General features: G+C 39.1%; 1 protein-coding gene and 1 long non-coding RNA gene across 2 annotated transcripts; one reads left to right on the top strand and one right to left on the bottom strand.

Annotated features, from left to right (window-relative positions):
- Positions 1-65: 65 nt before the first annotated feature.
- Positions 66-15788, bottom strand: rftn2 (raftlin family member 2). The gene is made up of 8 exons (XM_044050672.1): positions 15326-15788; positions 5991-6171; positions 5787-5895; positions 5179-5578; positions 3080-3186; positions 2890-2993; positions 2706-2787; positions 66-1591 (listed from the first exon to the last, which is right to left on the bottom strand). Exons 1-8 carry the CDS (start codon positions 15462-15464, stop codon positions 1397-1399), a joined length of 1317 nt encoding a protein of 438 aa, XP_043906607.1. The 5' UTR covers positions 15465-15788; the 3' UTR covers positions 66-1396.
- LOC122785092 lies at positions 3157-5139 on the top strand. The gene is made up of 4 exons (XR_006362245.1): positions 3157-3219; positions 4219-4287; positions 4504-4536; positions 4902-5139. It is a non-coding gene; the product is annotated as an uncharacterized LOC122785092 (long non-coding RNA).
- Positions 15789-17003: the final 1215 nt, after the last annotated feature.

The raw sequence follows: 17003 nt of genomic DNA, 5'->3' as shown, positions 1-17003 counted from the left end.
GGGGCGGTCCCATTCAACGGATCTCTAAATTAGCCCGCTGACGTCATTATGCTAATTAATTACGATGTTCGTGCGATGTGTGGCTCATGTGGTAGTGAACAAAGAAAAAGAAAGAAAAAAAAACAAAAACACGTACTCTCTAGCTTTGTACATGTGCTAGCAGTCAGACGTTGGCTAACTCTGGTCCCCGAGCTGTGACACGCCCCTATTTTTAGTTCCGTGGCATTAAAAAAAAAAAGCAGCGACCGCCACGTTTCACCGCTTTAATCATTAGACGTAAGAACACCTCAAAGGAAGGACTGAATATCGGCTAAGTGTCGGCGCACAACCTCCCGTCGTTTCCCCCTCATTAAGTTATTTCGTGGGAGGAGTCTTCTCAGTCCAACCCACTTCTTCTTCTCTTCTTTTTTTTTGTTTTTAAATGGACTAAAAAATTTTGTTACTGTTGACATTTACATGATGTCTGTTAATAAAAAAAAAAAGACCTATTATTCAGTTTGGATGTTGGGATGTTTGTTTTTTTAATTTAATGATGAACAACACTGTTGAATCATGGGAAATACGTGTTTATTACAATAAAATAACAACAAACAAAGTGAAATGTACAACTTTTTCTTTAGAAAGAATGGTGGGGAAAATGAATACTGATAAGTAAAGTCTGAGAGAAATACCTGACTGAAGTGAACAGCACTGGAAAACGGGCATTTTACAAGGAAAGAAGAGATTTATCCGTGAGGAAAATGGATAAAAAAGGTGCTTTTGCCTCTTAAAAATACAGTGACGTGCATGAAAATCATTTGAAACAAATGGTTATGAACGCTCACATATTATATTAAGATATTTACATCATTTTGTCCTAAAAAAAACAAGTTTCCCTTTTCACGTCTCCATTTTTTTTTAAATTGACCTTAACCAATAGAAACATTTGTGCTGGTTTAGAAAATCTTTACACTATATTTAAACCGTAATAAAAACTAGACTATTAATTTTTTTCTCCCTGGAAACTATAAAGTTTCGACCTTTAGGGCTCGTCACGAGTCGTCAGTACCGTCTACGCTCTGAAGCAACAAGCAGCAAAACATCAACAACAATAACAAGAAAACTGCTCACCGGATTAAAAAGGTTTGCGTGATAAGCTGCGTATCCGATGTTATTATATTAACAGAAAGAAACATAAATTCTGGATGTTCTTGTGTTGAACAGATGAGGGGAATGTGACGCAGATCCACTTCTACATAAAACCTCATTATGGCTTCAATAAAATAAAAAAAGTGCAGCCGAGTTGGTCCACGTGAGGATTGTGGAGAGTTCATCACGACGTCCTCCTGTGGTTTCATCTGCGTTGTTGTAACACTGTTTAACCATCCTGGCGTTGCAGTGGAGAAACTCCTCCCACTCACATGCAGGTGACCTCGGCCTTTCCCTCGTCCTGCTCGAACACACCCTCCTCCAGGTGGGACAGAGCGCCGGGATCCCCGCCCCCAAACACCGGGAAACCGCCGATGCCTCCCGCGCCGGGAGACACGTCCTCCGTGGGGACGAGGGGACGGCCGAGCGAGCGGCCGGACACGTCGCCGCGCACAGACAGAGCCTGGAGACGATCACAGTCACAGAGGTAACGTCGTACTTTAGAGTAACTGTACTGACTGAGTATCAGTTCACGTGATAACTTGAATTTTCTTTTAAAAATGACCCTTTCGACGACTTTCATGTCCATAATAATTGGTTCGGGATTTTACTGACCCATATATCAATTTAGTTTGGTTTAATGAATGTATAATACATGTTAAATGTGAGGCCACAACAATTGATATTTAATTAATTAGTTGAGTTTGTTTACACACTGTTGTTTTAATTTAAAGGTGTAATACCTAACATGTCTGCAATAAAACACAATGATACATATGTAGTTGAAAAGATCCTTAGATTATTAATCAGTTACTTTAAATTCATTAGTTTTGTTTGGATTTCTGTCCAAAGCAGCTCCTGGAAATCTGATTTTTTTTTCAGCCATATTTCAATTTAATTTGGGATTAATCGTTTAAATGTCAGGCTTTAGTTCAATATTGGCCGTGTAGTAGATTTAAAATGTGGAACCACAGCAATGAATTGATTAGTTTACTTTGTTTACGCACTAAAATGTAGGTGAAGTTAATTCTGTTTAAGAGATATTTAGATTTAAAGATATAAGATATAACATGTCTGCCTCAAGATGTGTAAAAAAAATGAATACATAACCAGATTAATGTTACATATTTTGATGATTATTAATTAATCAAATCCTAAATGAATTGTGATTTTCTGAGTTTTCAGTTTCTTGAATGTGAATATTTTTCTCAATTAATCTGAGAAATTATCAGAAGATTAATCAAGGGTGAAAATAATCTTAGCACACAATTGAAATTTCAATTTCAAAACAATCGAGTTAAAAAGTCTCAACTATGGTTTACTTTATGTGAGGTGCAGTTGTGATTTCATCCACCAGGTGTCAGTGTTGCCCTGACTTAAAGACACAGTATAAAGAGCAGTCCTGCTCCGTCTTCTTCCCTGGACGTCTCAAACTCGGTCTAAATAAATATAAAACTAAATGTTTTTCCACTAAATATCACAACTAAATATCACGACTTGTATAAAAGCTCCGCCTCTCTTCTCCTCTTCATTGTGGTTCATTTCTAAGATGGCGGTCATCAGAGTGGTCGTCTCACCTGGTTCCTCTGTTGTCCGGCAGTTTGATTCCTGACCGGCCGCTGCAGAAACACCACCTGCTTTGTGGCCAAGTTCCCGTCACTGCGCACACACACACACACACACACACACAAACAGTTACAGTCTGAAAACACACACACACACATGTACGTCACCATGGTAACGGGAAGGTGTGGCACTCACCTGTCGTGTCGTATGATGGGCGTGGGCAGCACGCACGTGAGCAGCCAACCAAACTCGGCCAGCGTGTGCAGGAGCGGCCCGTAGTCCGTCTTTACGCTGGAGCCCTTTATTTATTTACATAAAAAAAAACATTTTAAATTCACGTAAATGTGATTTTTACATGAATGTGGGTGTCTCCATGGTTACCGACCTCGATGACCGTCCACTGTTCTACGACGATGGTGTCGTTGGCGGGAGGCGACGTGCTTCTCTCTTCGTACACAAACAAACCCTCCAGAGACCTCGGCACCGGCTCGCCTGGAAAACACAGAAACATCACATTATTTTAATGTTAGTATTAACAGTTTTTTGCAATATTAGCATGTTTTTAAGTGATGATTCTTCTACATTTGTCCCTCTGTGTACATTAGCAAAAACAGATAAAACTCTGTATAGGCTAAGTTCTATAATATGCTTTAATATGCTATATTATATGCTAGTAGCTATATTTAACGTTAATAAAGTGGTTAACATGTTTTTAAGTTAAGTAAATCGTGTTTCAAGTAACATTCCATGCGTTAGTTCACCTGTTTCCTCTGTATGAGTTAAAAAAAACATAGATTAATATCCATATAGGCTAAGATCAATTCGCTTTTTGTTTTGTTTTAAAGTTATGAAAATCATTGCTTGTAATGTTCCATTTTCACCTTTTTCCTTGTTTAAATTAGCAAACACATAAATATCGGTAAAGCTAAGGTTTTTAAGTGTAGAGAAGCTAGCTATATTTTCATGTAAATAAAGAGGGTTTTTTTAACGTTAGCAACATGTTTTTAACAAATGAGAATGTTTCTAATAACATTTCCTCTGTATCAATGAGCAAATACAGATGAATATGTGTGTAAGCTAAGGTATTTTAGTGTAGAGAAGCTAGCAATAATTTAACCTTAAGGTTAGCAACATGTTAGTGACAGCTTTTTCCTTTGTATACATTAGCAAATACATACACATATTTGTACAGACTAAGATATGTAAGTGTGGATATTAGTAAAGTGTCTTTTGTAATGTTAGCAACATCTAGTACTGTGTCAAGTGTGGAGACGCTAGCGAGCTATATTTAACACATGTTAGCAACATGTTGGAGTTATGAAAATCATTTCTTGAAATGTTGCTTAAATGAGTTCACCCTTTTTCTTCTGTTTTCTTTAGCAAACACAAATGAATATCCTTATAAGTTAAGGTTTTACAGTGTGGAAAAGCTAGCTAGCTATATTTTCAGATTTGTGACATGTTTTCTTTTTTATTGTTGCAATTATTAATTCAATAATATAAGTTCTGTTTTTGTGGTTTCAGCTTCTTAAATCTCTTCCAATAAACTGAACGTCTTGTTTGTGGACATTTGAGGACGTCGTCATTTTTAAGGTTTGTGTGAAAACAAAACAATATTTTTGAGACATTTTCTGGACCAAAATAACCCTTGAATCTATAATAATAGTTATTTGCGTCGCTGTTACAGTTATTCTGACTCAGTGACATAAGGTCTGAGGTTAAATTACGCCTCTTAAACAATGACTTGTTGGATTTAATCCAAATCATGTGTGTAAGGTTCTGTGTTAATTATGATTTCAAACTTTTCAGCTGCAACTCGACAAAAGAAGTCAAAAAAACAAAGTAAGTAAGAACTGGAATTTTGCTACAAAAATACGCAGACCCTCAGATTTAACATTAATCCCCTTAACTGATGTCACAACAGCTGGTCACATTAGTGGGATTATAAAACAATGAACATGTGCACACTGACGTATTCTTCATAATCTTTCACTTAAACACTAGAAAGTGAGAAATCGTAAACAAAAATCTTTGTTTCTGTTGATTTTTTAAAAAACCTTCAGACACTGAACTCGACTTTGACCTGAAACGTCCTGCAGCGCTCACAGTGTTTATGTGACATCATTATTATTATTATTATTATTATTAGCACGTGAATGTATATTTAACGTCCAGACCTCGTGTGTATGTGATGTGTACGTCTGCAGAGGAACAGGAAGTGAGGACGCCAAATATAGACGCAGTGGAAAAAACGAAGAAGCCAAAACAGGAAGAGACAGATGCTGGATTTTTCTTTTTTCTTCTTCTTCATGTCTGAGTCAGATTTTAATTAAAAAAAGGAGGTAAAAACATGGAGTTACTGGTTGAACTGCTGCTGAACTCCAGGTTCATGTCTATTTAAAATAACTTATTATGACCTTATTTAAAATATACTGAAATAAAATCATCAAAAAAAAAAGTGTACGAAATAAAATGGAATCCGACCTTTGGGCGTGTCCCAGTACACGAAGGAGTCCACCAGAGACCAGCCTCTGCGATAGTAGGCGGCGGTCAGCTCCAGCCAGTCAGCCTCCAGCGCGCTGACCACCTGACCCTTCCTGGACACGCGCATGGAGAGCGCCCCCTGGTGGTACTGACAGGCCAGCGAGTCCAGAGGAGCGCAGCCCGGAGCCCATGAGTGGAAGAAGACCAGTAACCTCAGGTCTCCAGGACTGTACGCGCTCATGTCCTCCTGCTCTCCGTCTCCAGGCGGCGTACGCGGTGGTGTGCGCGGCGGCGAGCGACAGCCTCTCTTCGGACTGTGCATCCTGCCGTTCGCGACCCCGCTCACCTGCTGGAGGACGGAGCCCACGAAACGAACGCCCCCTCGAGCGCTGCTGTTCACCTGACGGGAAAAAAACACACAAAACTATCAGCACGACATTAATAATATGATAATATTATTCATTCTAAATAATAAATAAATAAATAATAATAATAACAATAATCTATTTAATTATCGTAAATCTTTGCAGGACTTTGAATGAAGGATTTAGTGACATCTAGTGGTGACATTTCAGAATGCATCTAATAAAAAAGGTAACACCACTGACCCGGTCGATGAGCGCTCGGACCGTGTCGCCCGTCAGTGACTCTCCAGGCAGAGGCCACTCCTCCACCCTGAGGACGGGGACGCTGTGACACATGGACGCCGTCTGTCGACTGCACACAAACATCAACATTCACTTTATAACACACACACACACACACATATATACACAAAGTTTGTTTTTGTCTGTGTCTGTGTGTGTGTGTACCTGGGTCTGGGTCGGGCCAGGACGGCGCGGTACAGCAGACTGAACGGCAGCGAGCGAGTCCGGCCCACAGACAGTATTATGGGATGCAGCGCAGTCAGGACGTAACCCTGCGTGTAGTACGACTGCAGAGCCTGAGGGAGTTCACACAGCGACGCCACGTACTGGACGGTCGGACGACTTCCTGTGACAGGAGAGACAGACAGACGGACAGATACCAGGTCAGTGAAAAGACCTTTCTCGTAAAATTTTAACTTTTTTTCTCATAAATTATGAATTTTTTTCTTGTAAAATTGTGGCTTTTTCTTGTTAAATTTTGGCCTTTTCCTGTAAAATTGTGACATTTCTTCTCGTAAAAATGTGACTTTTTATCGTAAAAGTTTGACTTTTTTCTCGTAAAATTTTGTCTTTTTCTCGTAAAATTGTGACTTTTTATCGTAAAACTTTGACTTTTTTCTCGTAAAATTGTGTCTTTTTCTCGTAAAATTGTGTCTTTTTCTCGTAAAATTGTGACTTTTTCTCGTACAAGTTTGACTTTTTTCTTGTATGTTGTGACTTTTTTCTCGTAAAATTGGGAAGTAAATTTTTACTTCGCAACTTGTAGTTTTTACTGCATAATTTTATTACTACGTTTGCGAAATCCTGAGAAAGTAAACAAAGCAGTTATAACACTGGAACTCAACATGTAGATTTAAATTTTAGTTGCAAACTACAGTTCAATATCTCCAGTGCTGTAAGTTTTTACTTACAGCTTAGGAACTTAGGATGAGAACCTATAAAACTGCAATTTTCTGTTTGAAAATGATAAATTGTTCCAAGGCCTATGTTTTACTATATAAACGTAATTATTATCATTAATAGTGAGTTTATTCTCAGTGTAGTTCAACTCTTCACCAGTTGGGGGTGTAAATATTTGTTGAATGCTGAATGAACCCTGTGCTGTTTTTGTTAAACGTCTGTGACCGTCACCAAACTTCCTGTGTCCACAAAGAGAGGCTGTTCAGAGAGAGAGAGAGAGAGAGAGAGAGACAGACAGACAGACAGACAGACAGAGAGAAAGGCACTCACACACAGATGGAAAATCCATTTAAAGGATTGGAAATTTGCAAAATAGTGGATTTTTGGATTGAGATGACGAAGAATCTGACATGAGACTGTGTGTGTGTGTGTGTGTGTGTGGCAGCATTCCTCACTACAACCCCCACATTCTCACGACCAAACACCCCAGAGAAGTGATCAGTGCTCAGCTGAGATCAGCTGCCCCCCTCTCCCCCTCTCTCCCTGTCTCTCTCCCTGTCTCTCTCTCAGTGAGGGTTAAATGAAAAGTGAAAAAGCCTCAGTTCACAGTCATTCCTGTGGGTTCAGACGTCGCTGCTGAAGCCTGAGGTGAAGTTAAATTTAACACAGTTTTATTTGCAGCAGCTGGAAACGACGACATGGTCTGCTGAGTCTGTGACACAGTGAGCTCACCGTGAACACATGAACACACATGAACACATGAAAAACAGAGGAGGAGCAGAGACGCTGCACAGGTTCATCACTGATAAACTCACGTTACACTGAGGCTAAAACAACAACAATGCATCTTTAAAGCCATTGTTTTCAGTATCTTTTATTCTCTTTGTGGTTGTTTTCCAAATATTTGTCATGAATTTAGCATTTTTAACATCATTATGTTGCATCTTTTTGCAGGACTTTTGTACCTCTTTGTGGTCATTTGGCATCATTTTGCACATTTTCATCATGAATTTCTGTCTCTTTAACATCATTTTGCATCTCTGCATGTTTGTTTTCCAACTTTCTAACATCGTTTTGTCTTTTTGAGGTAATTTCTTTAATCTTATGTGGGAATTGGGCACCTATCTGAGGTCACTCATCTTATCCGTCCTCATCACTGTTTTGTCAGGAATGTGTCTTTTTGACATCACATTCTCTTTTTGGTTCTGATATTATTATTAAACCATTTGTTTTCTGGTTGTAGTTTTTACAAGTTAAATATCTGAAATTCTCTTTTATTGATTTCTCTTCTCTGTTGAACACCAGACTGTTTATTTGTGTTTTTAAACGGGACTGAACGGCGTCAGTGTGGATAGTAAAGAGCAGGCGGCTCTGACGTCAGAAACACCTCCAACCAAAGCTTTTGTTTCTGCTGCTTTCAGTCCTCACCCATCCTGCTGCCTCTCACCCCATCAACACTGAGGCCTCTGTTCAGAGGAGGAGGAGGAGGAGGAGTGGACAAGCAAAAGAGGGTAAGAGAAACAGTGGAAGTGGAGGTGGGAGATGGTGAGAGGGCGAGTTCATTGAGCAAATCTGAGGAGTTCAGAGTCAAAAAACACGAGTTTACAGGACAGGATTTTATGAGCTGTGAGTGTTTGAAGGTGAGACGTGGAGGAAAACTGCCCGGCAACAAGGAAACAAGCCAAAACAAGCCCCTGCCACGCTTTATATTACTGGAACAAAAGTCATTTTAACGTTATAAAAAATCTATATCTAAATATTTAAATATTGTTTATCTTAAGTTAATAAATGAATGTAAAAATAAAATGTTAATACCAGGCCAGGTTAGTGATTTTACTGCCCTCTAATGTTCAAAACTAGAGTGACACATGTTTGTAAAGTAAATAACTTTAAATCATTTATTTATATGAAAGGGGGGCCCATGCTTGGACCGACCCTGTACTCACTTCTTAGAATAGATGTACTTTATTAATCTTAAATTGGGAAATGAAGGTGTAGCAGCAGCAAGACACACAGTATACATAGAAAATAATACAAATATAAGTAAAAAGAGTGTAATAAATAATAAATATGTGGTAAACTGAGAGATTCCAGTTAATGAAACAGTGATTTATACACAGCAACTATGACATACAGTCACTGTATATCCACAATATCTCTATGGCCCAAATAATCTGGAATATTTTTGTCACTTTTAATAATCAATAGCATCTTTTTTACGTGTATTTAATCAGATTTCTTAGAGCAGATTGTTACCTAAACTAAATATAAATGCATGTTTACATGTTTCTTCCTCAACATTTTAATAAAAGTCACTAAATCTCGTCTATATCTATGTCTATATCAAAAAGTGAACTAGTATTAACTATTTCATATACATGTTGAAACAAATATACAGATTACATTTAATGTGTTCAATTAATAATGTTTTAGCAAGTTTGTGCATCATTTGTTATTAAATTGTGATATTTTATCAGATTAAGGGGGAAATAAAGACAATTAGCACAAAAAACATCAACAACAGAGAAAGTTTCAGGTTTCAAGTTTGTGGAAAATGTCACAAACTTCACCTTTAACTCATCAAACACCTGAGGAGAAGGCAGAACAGAGCTAATGCTACGAGATGAGATTAGAGCTGGGATTAAAGCCTCCAGTGGCTTCATCGCAGATTATTGGCTCACAATATTCTTTGTGCTGCTGCCTCCACCTGCAACATCCCACATTCAATCATCAAAACACTGAGTTTAATCTGAAATAATCCACTGTGGGACATCAAAGCTGCAGATTAGAGGGATTGGATGAAGAGCAGACAGACAGTTAAACTATTGCTGAACAATCAGGTTATAATTAATCTCACTTTTTCTTTCATCCCTCCCTAAATTAATCCAACCAGCAATGAATACACATCACTTCAGGTTAATCCATCTCTCCATTAAATAATCCCATCCTATCATTCATCGAGTCCTGACCCGTCATCGCGGCGCAGCCTTCAAATTCATTTTCATGACACAGAGAAAGAGACTTAACGGCAGTTTGTGTTTTTCAAGTATACTTGAGTGAGATACTAACACTTAATCCCTTAATCCCGAGTTTAAATATGTTTTTTTTTTACCAGCCGTTAGCCATGAGAAGGTTCTATCTGCAGCCACTCAGGAAAACACACCCACTAACCGTTAACCTAGCCACTGATGTTTTAGATGCAGTCTCCTCCGTGACCTGATCTGTACCATTGTTAGCATGGCTGTTAGCGGTTAATGTTTAAGTGTAGTTAGCCATGACCGCTTTTAAGCATCGCTGTTAGTTGTGTCTTTTTAGGCTAAGCCAAGGTATTAGCCATGACTGTGATGTTGTAGCAGTTAGCCATGGCCGTTTTTAAGCATAGCTGCTATCCATGAGTTTTTTAGCAAAGCTGTTAGCCATGGATTTTTCTTACCATAGCAGTTAGCAATGGCTTTGTTTGGTGTAGCAGTAGCCATTACCGTTTTTAGCATAGCCGTTAGCAACAAATATACTTATCTTAGCCATTAGCAATGACTGTTTTTGGGACGTACTTTTTTCAACGTGAGACCATTTGATGTCAGTTTTATTTCATTTTAATAATTTTAATTAATTTTTAGTGCCATAACATTGTAAAAGATATAAAAAATAGTAACCACTACATTACTGTGAATATACATAACTTGGTAGAAAAACCACTAGCAATGAGAAGACTGTTAGAGAACACACCGAACATGAGAACACTGTTAGAGAACATGGAGAACATAGAGAACATGAGAACACTGTTAGAGAACACAGAGGACATGAGAACACACAGAACATGGAGAACATAGAGAACACTGTTAGAGAACATGAGAACACACAGAACATAGAGAACATAGAGCACATGAGAACAGGCAGACACATGCTCAGTGAAAACATGAGTGCCAGCTGGAACACTGAGTAAAACAGGACGAGGCAGATGGACGCATTTCTCTGAATGTGGATTCTGCCAGAGATTTAGTCGTCTAATACCGTGACTTTTTTTCTCACCACTGAGGCCAAATGCTTCTCCTTTATTTCCCTCTACAACTATGAACTACCCGTTCAATCTGTGCCTGTTATTCGAGGGTTTCAGCGACGTAACTGTCACATTTCTACCAATATCTACCAATAACTTGCTTTTATTATCGAAATAACATCAAACTCAGTGACAGTCAGACATTCCCTGTACTTACAGACAGATATTGTCTCAGTCTTACTTGGAGCTTTCACTGTTAGACATATTTTTCCCAACAATAAAACTTGAGCACTCTCCCACACCAAACCCCATAGAGAAAATCAGCGATAGACCAGCAGCTCCTGTGTCCCCGTGAGCTAAAATCACTGATTTCCTCTATGGACTTTGGTGTGGGGGAATCAGCGTGACACAACGTAAGTTTCCGACTTTAACACAGATCCAACTTTGGAGATCCGATGTAAATGGAACACAGCATTAAGGTTTAGCGTCAGTGAAAACAAACCCCAACACTGATGGAAACGCTAATGCTATCGTTAAAGTTCAGGAAGTTATGAAGCTATAAAAGAAAAGATCAATAATGATAAAGATTCTTTTAACGTCAGCCTGTTTCCTCACTCACTCACTCACTCTCACAATAACACACACACACACAGTGAACAATACACCTCAGTGGGCCACGTGCCAGGTTAGCACTAATTAAAGGGAAAGTTATTAACCATTAGCTGCTTTGATGTGTGTCTCACGTCCACTCTCGTCTCAGACGGAGGAGGAAGGAAAAACCAGGCCAAGCTGCTGCTGCTACTGTGTGTGTGTGTGTGTGTGTGTGTGTGTGTGTGTGTGTGTCAGTGTCAGTGTCCCAGAAACGTTTGAAGGCCACTGCAGGACGTAGCATGGGCTAAGATGGAGGACGGTGGTTGTGTCCTATAATGACTTTGAGGCTCATTCATTCATTCATTTCCATGTCACTTCCACACCAGTGGTGGTTGCTGGTCTTTGAAACAGTCGAAGCTCATTTCAGGTCCAGTTATTATTGACACGTAAATTCTGCAAACGAACAACTAGAACAAGGAAAACGTGATCAATGATGTGCGTTTATTTACAGTGTATATGTACACATGAAAGTGTTCTACATCACAGAGTAAATGACACACAACGAGCACATGTTTGTCTACGACAAAATCCACACAGGACTGAGACAGAAACAAGGCTCCGCTGTCAATCAAAAATTGTCTCCGCCTTTCAGACACTTCCTCCAATCATCATGCAGAAGCCCAGCGTCAACTCTCAGAAACTGCTATGAAGACAACTACTAAAACAAATACTAACCCTACTACTAAAACTACTACTAAACCAACACCAACAACTACCAAAGCTACTACTAAAACAACTACTAAAACTATTAACAAAACGACCACTAAACTACCACTAAAACAGCTGCTCAGCTACTGCTTCACATGGTTTTAATGCTGAGGCTGCTACGAGAATACAAAAATCACGTAAGACCATCCGAACAACAGTGACGTGTTCCGATCGTGTTCTAGACCACGTTTAGTATTTAAATGTCAATACAACAGATAACATTTTAGAGGAGGCGGAGCTTCACTTACTGTCCTTTTTTTTTTCATTTGCGTTTGTTCCTGCTCCGCCTGTTCGGTTTTATTTAAATTCTCTCTCTCTTGTGTTTGGGTCCAATTTTTTTGGTCATGTGACAGAAGAACAAACTTGTCTGAACAAAAAAAAAACATTAAATGAAAACATCTGCGCAGGTTATGTAACAGTGTGTGTGTGTGTGTGTGTGTGTGTGTGAGTCTCATTGTCATCAGGAACAAAGTTACTGACGTGTTTTTAATGTTCCAACACAAACAAACCCTGGAGCAGAGAAACGACCGTCCTTTAATCAACATTAACTCTGCGTGTGAATAAAACTTTATTTAAATGACGTAAACTCACACAGCACGACTTCAGCAGAGGCCACGCCCACATTCAAGTGATATTATAGTGACATATTTATATTTTTCGTAGCGAAGTCTAAAATGACTGATCTCAATATTGGCGGATACTTGAGTTTGCGATATCGGTCACGAAAAAGTGGTGTCGTGCCATCCCTATCATTCACGCCCATCATAATCAGATTACTAATTCTCACACGCATGTAAACAGGGAAGTTGTCATTTCTAATCCGAATTATTGGAATCAAAGTGACATATATTCGCATGTAATCTCACGTCATTTAGAAATGATACATATATAATATAATGTATGTAATATTAATATTGTCACAGTATGGGAGGTCATTTACATCGGAATCTTTACTTGACAAATTACGGACAATTCGCGTGGGATTAAGATGACAGATATCCTCCGACATTATTCCCTATTACTAGAGATTACCAGGTAATAATAATCCTGTGTGATTTAATGTAGAGAAGACAGGAACAGAAAACGTTCCTAACATTGCTAACACCACATCAACGTCCCAAGGGATGAGGCGATATTATGATACGGAGTATCGGTATCGGTCTAAATCACTGGATCAGATATCAGAGATTAAAAATGTAAAAATATGTCGTCATGACTCAGCACAAATGTGTTTTAAAAGTTCTGAAATGACTAATATATCGGGTCTGATGTCGGTATCGGTCACGTAAAAGTGCCTGTAATCCCCCCTTAAAACGTAGAAAAGACAGGAACAGGAAACGTTCCTAACATTCCCTCCATGATTCATGATGAGGCGTTCACACGCTGACCTCCTCATTCACCACTTCATCACCACTTCCTTCCAAACATGTCAGAGTGAAAAACAATCACATGACATGACGGGATTATATTTAAGAGGGGGACAAGGAAAACCAAAACCATCTCAGATTATCACACGTGTTTAAATTAGATTATGTCCCTGCAGTGGATTTGTGTGTGTGTGTGTGTGTGAGAGAGAGAGAGAGAGAACTAGATTAATGAAGGGCAGGAGGAAAAAAGAAAAACCTGGTGTGACCTAGTTCTACATTGGCTCATGGCCGGAGCGTGTTTCCAGGCTGTGACAGTATTTTAAATTTTACATTAACCTCACTCTCTAACAGCGTCTGGACTGGATTTGACTTTATTTACTGAGCCGTTCATTCAGGAGGAAGAAGAACAGACAGACAGACAGACAGACAGACAGACAGAGAGCAGCTCCTGTGGGAACAACAGCAGTGCAGTGACTCTGTTTTACAGCCAAATAAACACAACACAGGAATGTTTCACAAACACACAGAGGAGCACTTTCAGGGCTTGTCTTTAAGTGGAGAAAGGGAAAATGTGGAGTATGACACGAGTCCACGAGGAGACTTTGTCCCGATGCTGTGATATTTCTCCATTTTCCAATAATTATTCAACTGGCAGCAAATTAATTCACCAGTCAGGAAAATAACACATGCAACTTTTTATTGATCAAAGATCACTAGATAGTTTTTAGTCATTTCTGTGAAGAACATGTAAAATGTCTAGACTGTTTGTCGGTAAATTTGAGCATAAAAGACACTGAAAGGCGTCGACAATTAATCAACTACTCAAGGAACAAGTTCATAGATTATTTCAAATTTCAGTGATTTTCGCCCTAATTTTCGTAAAGAAAACTTTTTTTTTTTTAATCAATAGACGTTTTGAGTGAAAGAAAATGTACCAAATGTCTGGTTTCAGCTCCACACTGTGAATATTTTGGACTCTATCGGTCACTCTGAATAGAAAGGCATTTAAATGCATCGCAAAACATTATTTTGAGTCATTTTAGTAAAGAAAATAATAATTTATGTACGTAATAACAATAACATACAACTAGTTTTTAATCAGTTGATAGATTTGAGTCATTTCTGTGAAGAAAATGTGTTCTAGTTTTAATTTCTGTGAACGTCAACGTCCATTTGTTTGAGCACAAAAGACACAAAAGACATTTGAGGGCGTCGCCAAACAGACACTTAATCAACTAATCAAAGAAACTATAACTAGATTAATCAATTCAAACTGTCTCTCTGTTGGTTCTCTGATTAATCACTTGATTGGTTCAACAACAGAAGAAAAACTGGACCTGTTTCTCACATCTATCATCCATCATTTGATCAACATAGTGAACAATCAGAAATTCACAAAACTTAAAAATCACAATAAAATAGTTGATGATTTTAACATTTCTGGCAAAGACAATTAATGAAAAATGTCCACTTCACAATGTTTCAAGAGCTCATGAGCTGCAACTAAAGGTTATTTCCATTTATATCAAACCTACAATTTAAAATGTCACTAACATTGAACATTAAGTTTAAATTCTAAGATTTATGTTGTATGATGCCACAACTATTTTGTTGAGTCAAACATTACTTTTTTCAACATAAATGTCTTTAGTGTCTCAAGCTTCATAAAATGAAGAATCAACTTTATCTATGGTTTTAATACATTTCACTTACATAATTTTATGATCATTTTAAGACAAAATATGTATCAACAAACTTATTGTTTTCTACGGAATAACCTTTATTTACAGCCATGACGATTCAGGAAAAAACATTGAAGAACCTGATTAAGTTTAATCAATGAAAAGACACAATAATCGATCATTAATCGACTTTACCTTCTAAGCTGAAGTCCAGCAGCACATACTCGTAGACTGTGTCTGCTTTGGTCTCCACCTGCGGTCTCTTCAGGGTGGAGTAGATTTTCCCGGGGCTGCTGTCCTCCGGGTCCTCCAGCTTCCTCAGGCCGCAGCCCATGACCTCAGAGACGGGCACGGCCGCAGGATGAGCGCGGTGGAAGCACCGGTTAGTGAGCCGCTCCTCCGGATCCTCCCGGTCCTCCCGGTCCTACTGATCCCGCTTTCTGCTCCTCCAGGAGCCGCAGAAACACTCACACACACTCGCTGGTTCCTACTTCAACAGCACCGCTCCATCACTACGAGGTCCCGCTTAGATTTTTCTCCACAGAACCAGAACCAGGACCAGGTCACTGACCAGAACCACGGGGGGAGTCCCTCACTCAGTATCCCGCCGGAGAGGCTGCAGGTCCGGAGCGTGGAGGAGGAGGAGCTGCTCTCTCTCTCTCTCTCTCTCTCTCCTTAACTTTTTCCTCCCACCATCAAGTCAGCGAGGAAGATTCCCCCTTCCTAAAGCTTTTCAAAATAAAAGACAAAAACGTGTTTTCAACGTGATTTATAGTGCGGGTCCACTGCAGTGGGCATTTCCGACTTTCCGGCGTTCCTCCAACAGACACGCCCCCTTCGGCTTGTTGCTAACATGTTGCTAATGCTAACAATAGCATATCACGATGGAATATCGTGATGTAACTTTGAGCTAATATCGCCCACCCCTGCGTTTGAGTAATGTAGGAGATGAATGAATTGCGCCAGAGAATCTGAATGAATTAGCATTAGCACTGTGCCTAATTTATTAGTTTTCCATTAAAACGATGGTGCGTCCATTTACATTTGAAGTCGGACCTGGCGTCACATGGTATTTTTGTGCCCACAAACAACGTAGCAACACGTCTACGTTTAAAAATATTAGCAGTAATTTCCATTAACATGAAACAAGACAGAAATGGAATTAACACTTAAAGTAGCAGTAGAGTGATTTTAAAATTGGCAGCCATCTTAGAATCCTATGAGTGCGTTCCAGTTGTAGTCGGAAGTTGGGGATTTCCAATTTGAGCGGTCAAATTTTGGGGCAACATAACTTTTACTGTATAGTTTTCAGATTGATTAACTACACTGCTGTGTTTGCTAACACACATTTTATTTGGACTTTTATTTTGAAGTCAAAGTGTCATGGCGTCTCACGGTCGCAAACTTGACGTAATGAAGTTTTCGCTGGAGGAAAAAGTTTCAGTGAACGGTTTGTAGCACGATAACGGACTCGCGCTCACTAAAAACTGTTCATTTATTCAGTTTATGAACAGAAATCACGTTTAAATGGCAACATTTAGTCGTCGAAGGGGGCGGGACTTAGAGCCGCGGCTGTTGCTGTGGCGGGAGAAAGAAAAACAAAAAACCATGTCGCTGCGCCATGATTTCCCTCATCCATTCATCATGATTCACCTCATCCGTTCATCATGATTCCTCTCTGTGACTCCGTGACTCTCACCATGCAATATGATTAAAGAGTTCATGTCGTCATTATTAACACACAGAGAAAACAGAAGCCAAATGACTCAGAAGATGCAAAATTACAAGGTAATCACGTTATCATTTTTTAAAATAAAAGTGATAAATCTACATTTAAATACTGAGATTTGTATGATGCCACAACTCCAGTTAA

This window comes from Solea senegalensis, linkage group LG2 (assembly GCF_019176455.1).
Source record: "Solea senegalensis isolate Sse05_10M linkage group LG2, IFAPA_SoseM_1, whole genome shotgun sequence".
Lineage (NCBI taxonomy): Eukaryota > Metazoa > Chordata > Actinopteri > Pleuronectiformes > Soleidae > Solea > Solea senegalensis.
Note: the sequence above shows the minus strand (reverse complement) of the source record. Positions and strands in the feature narration are given on the sequence as shown.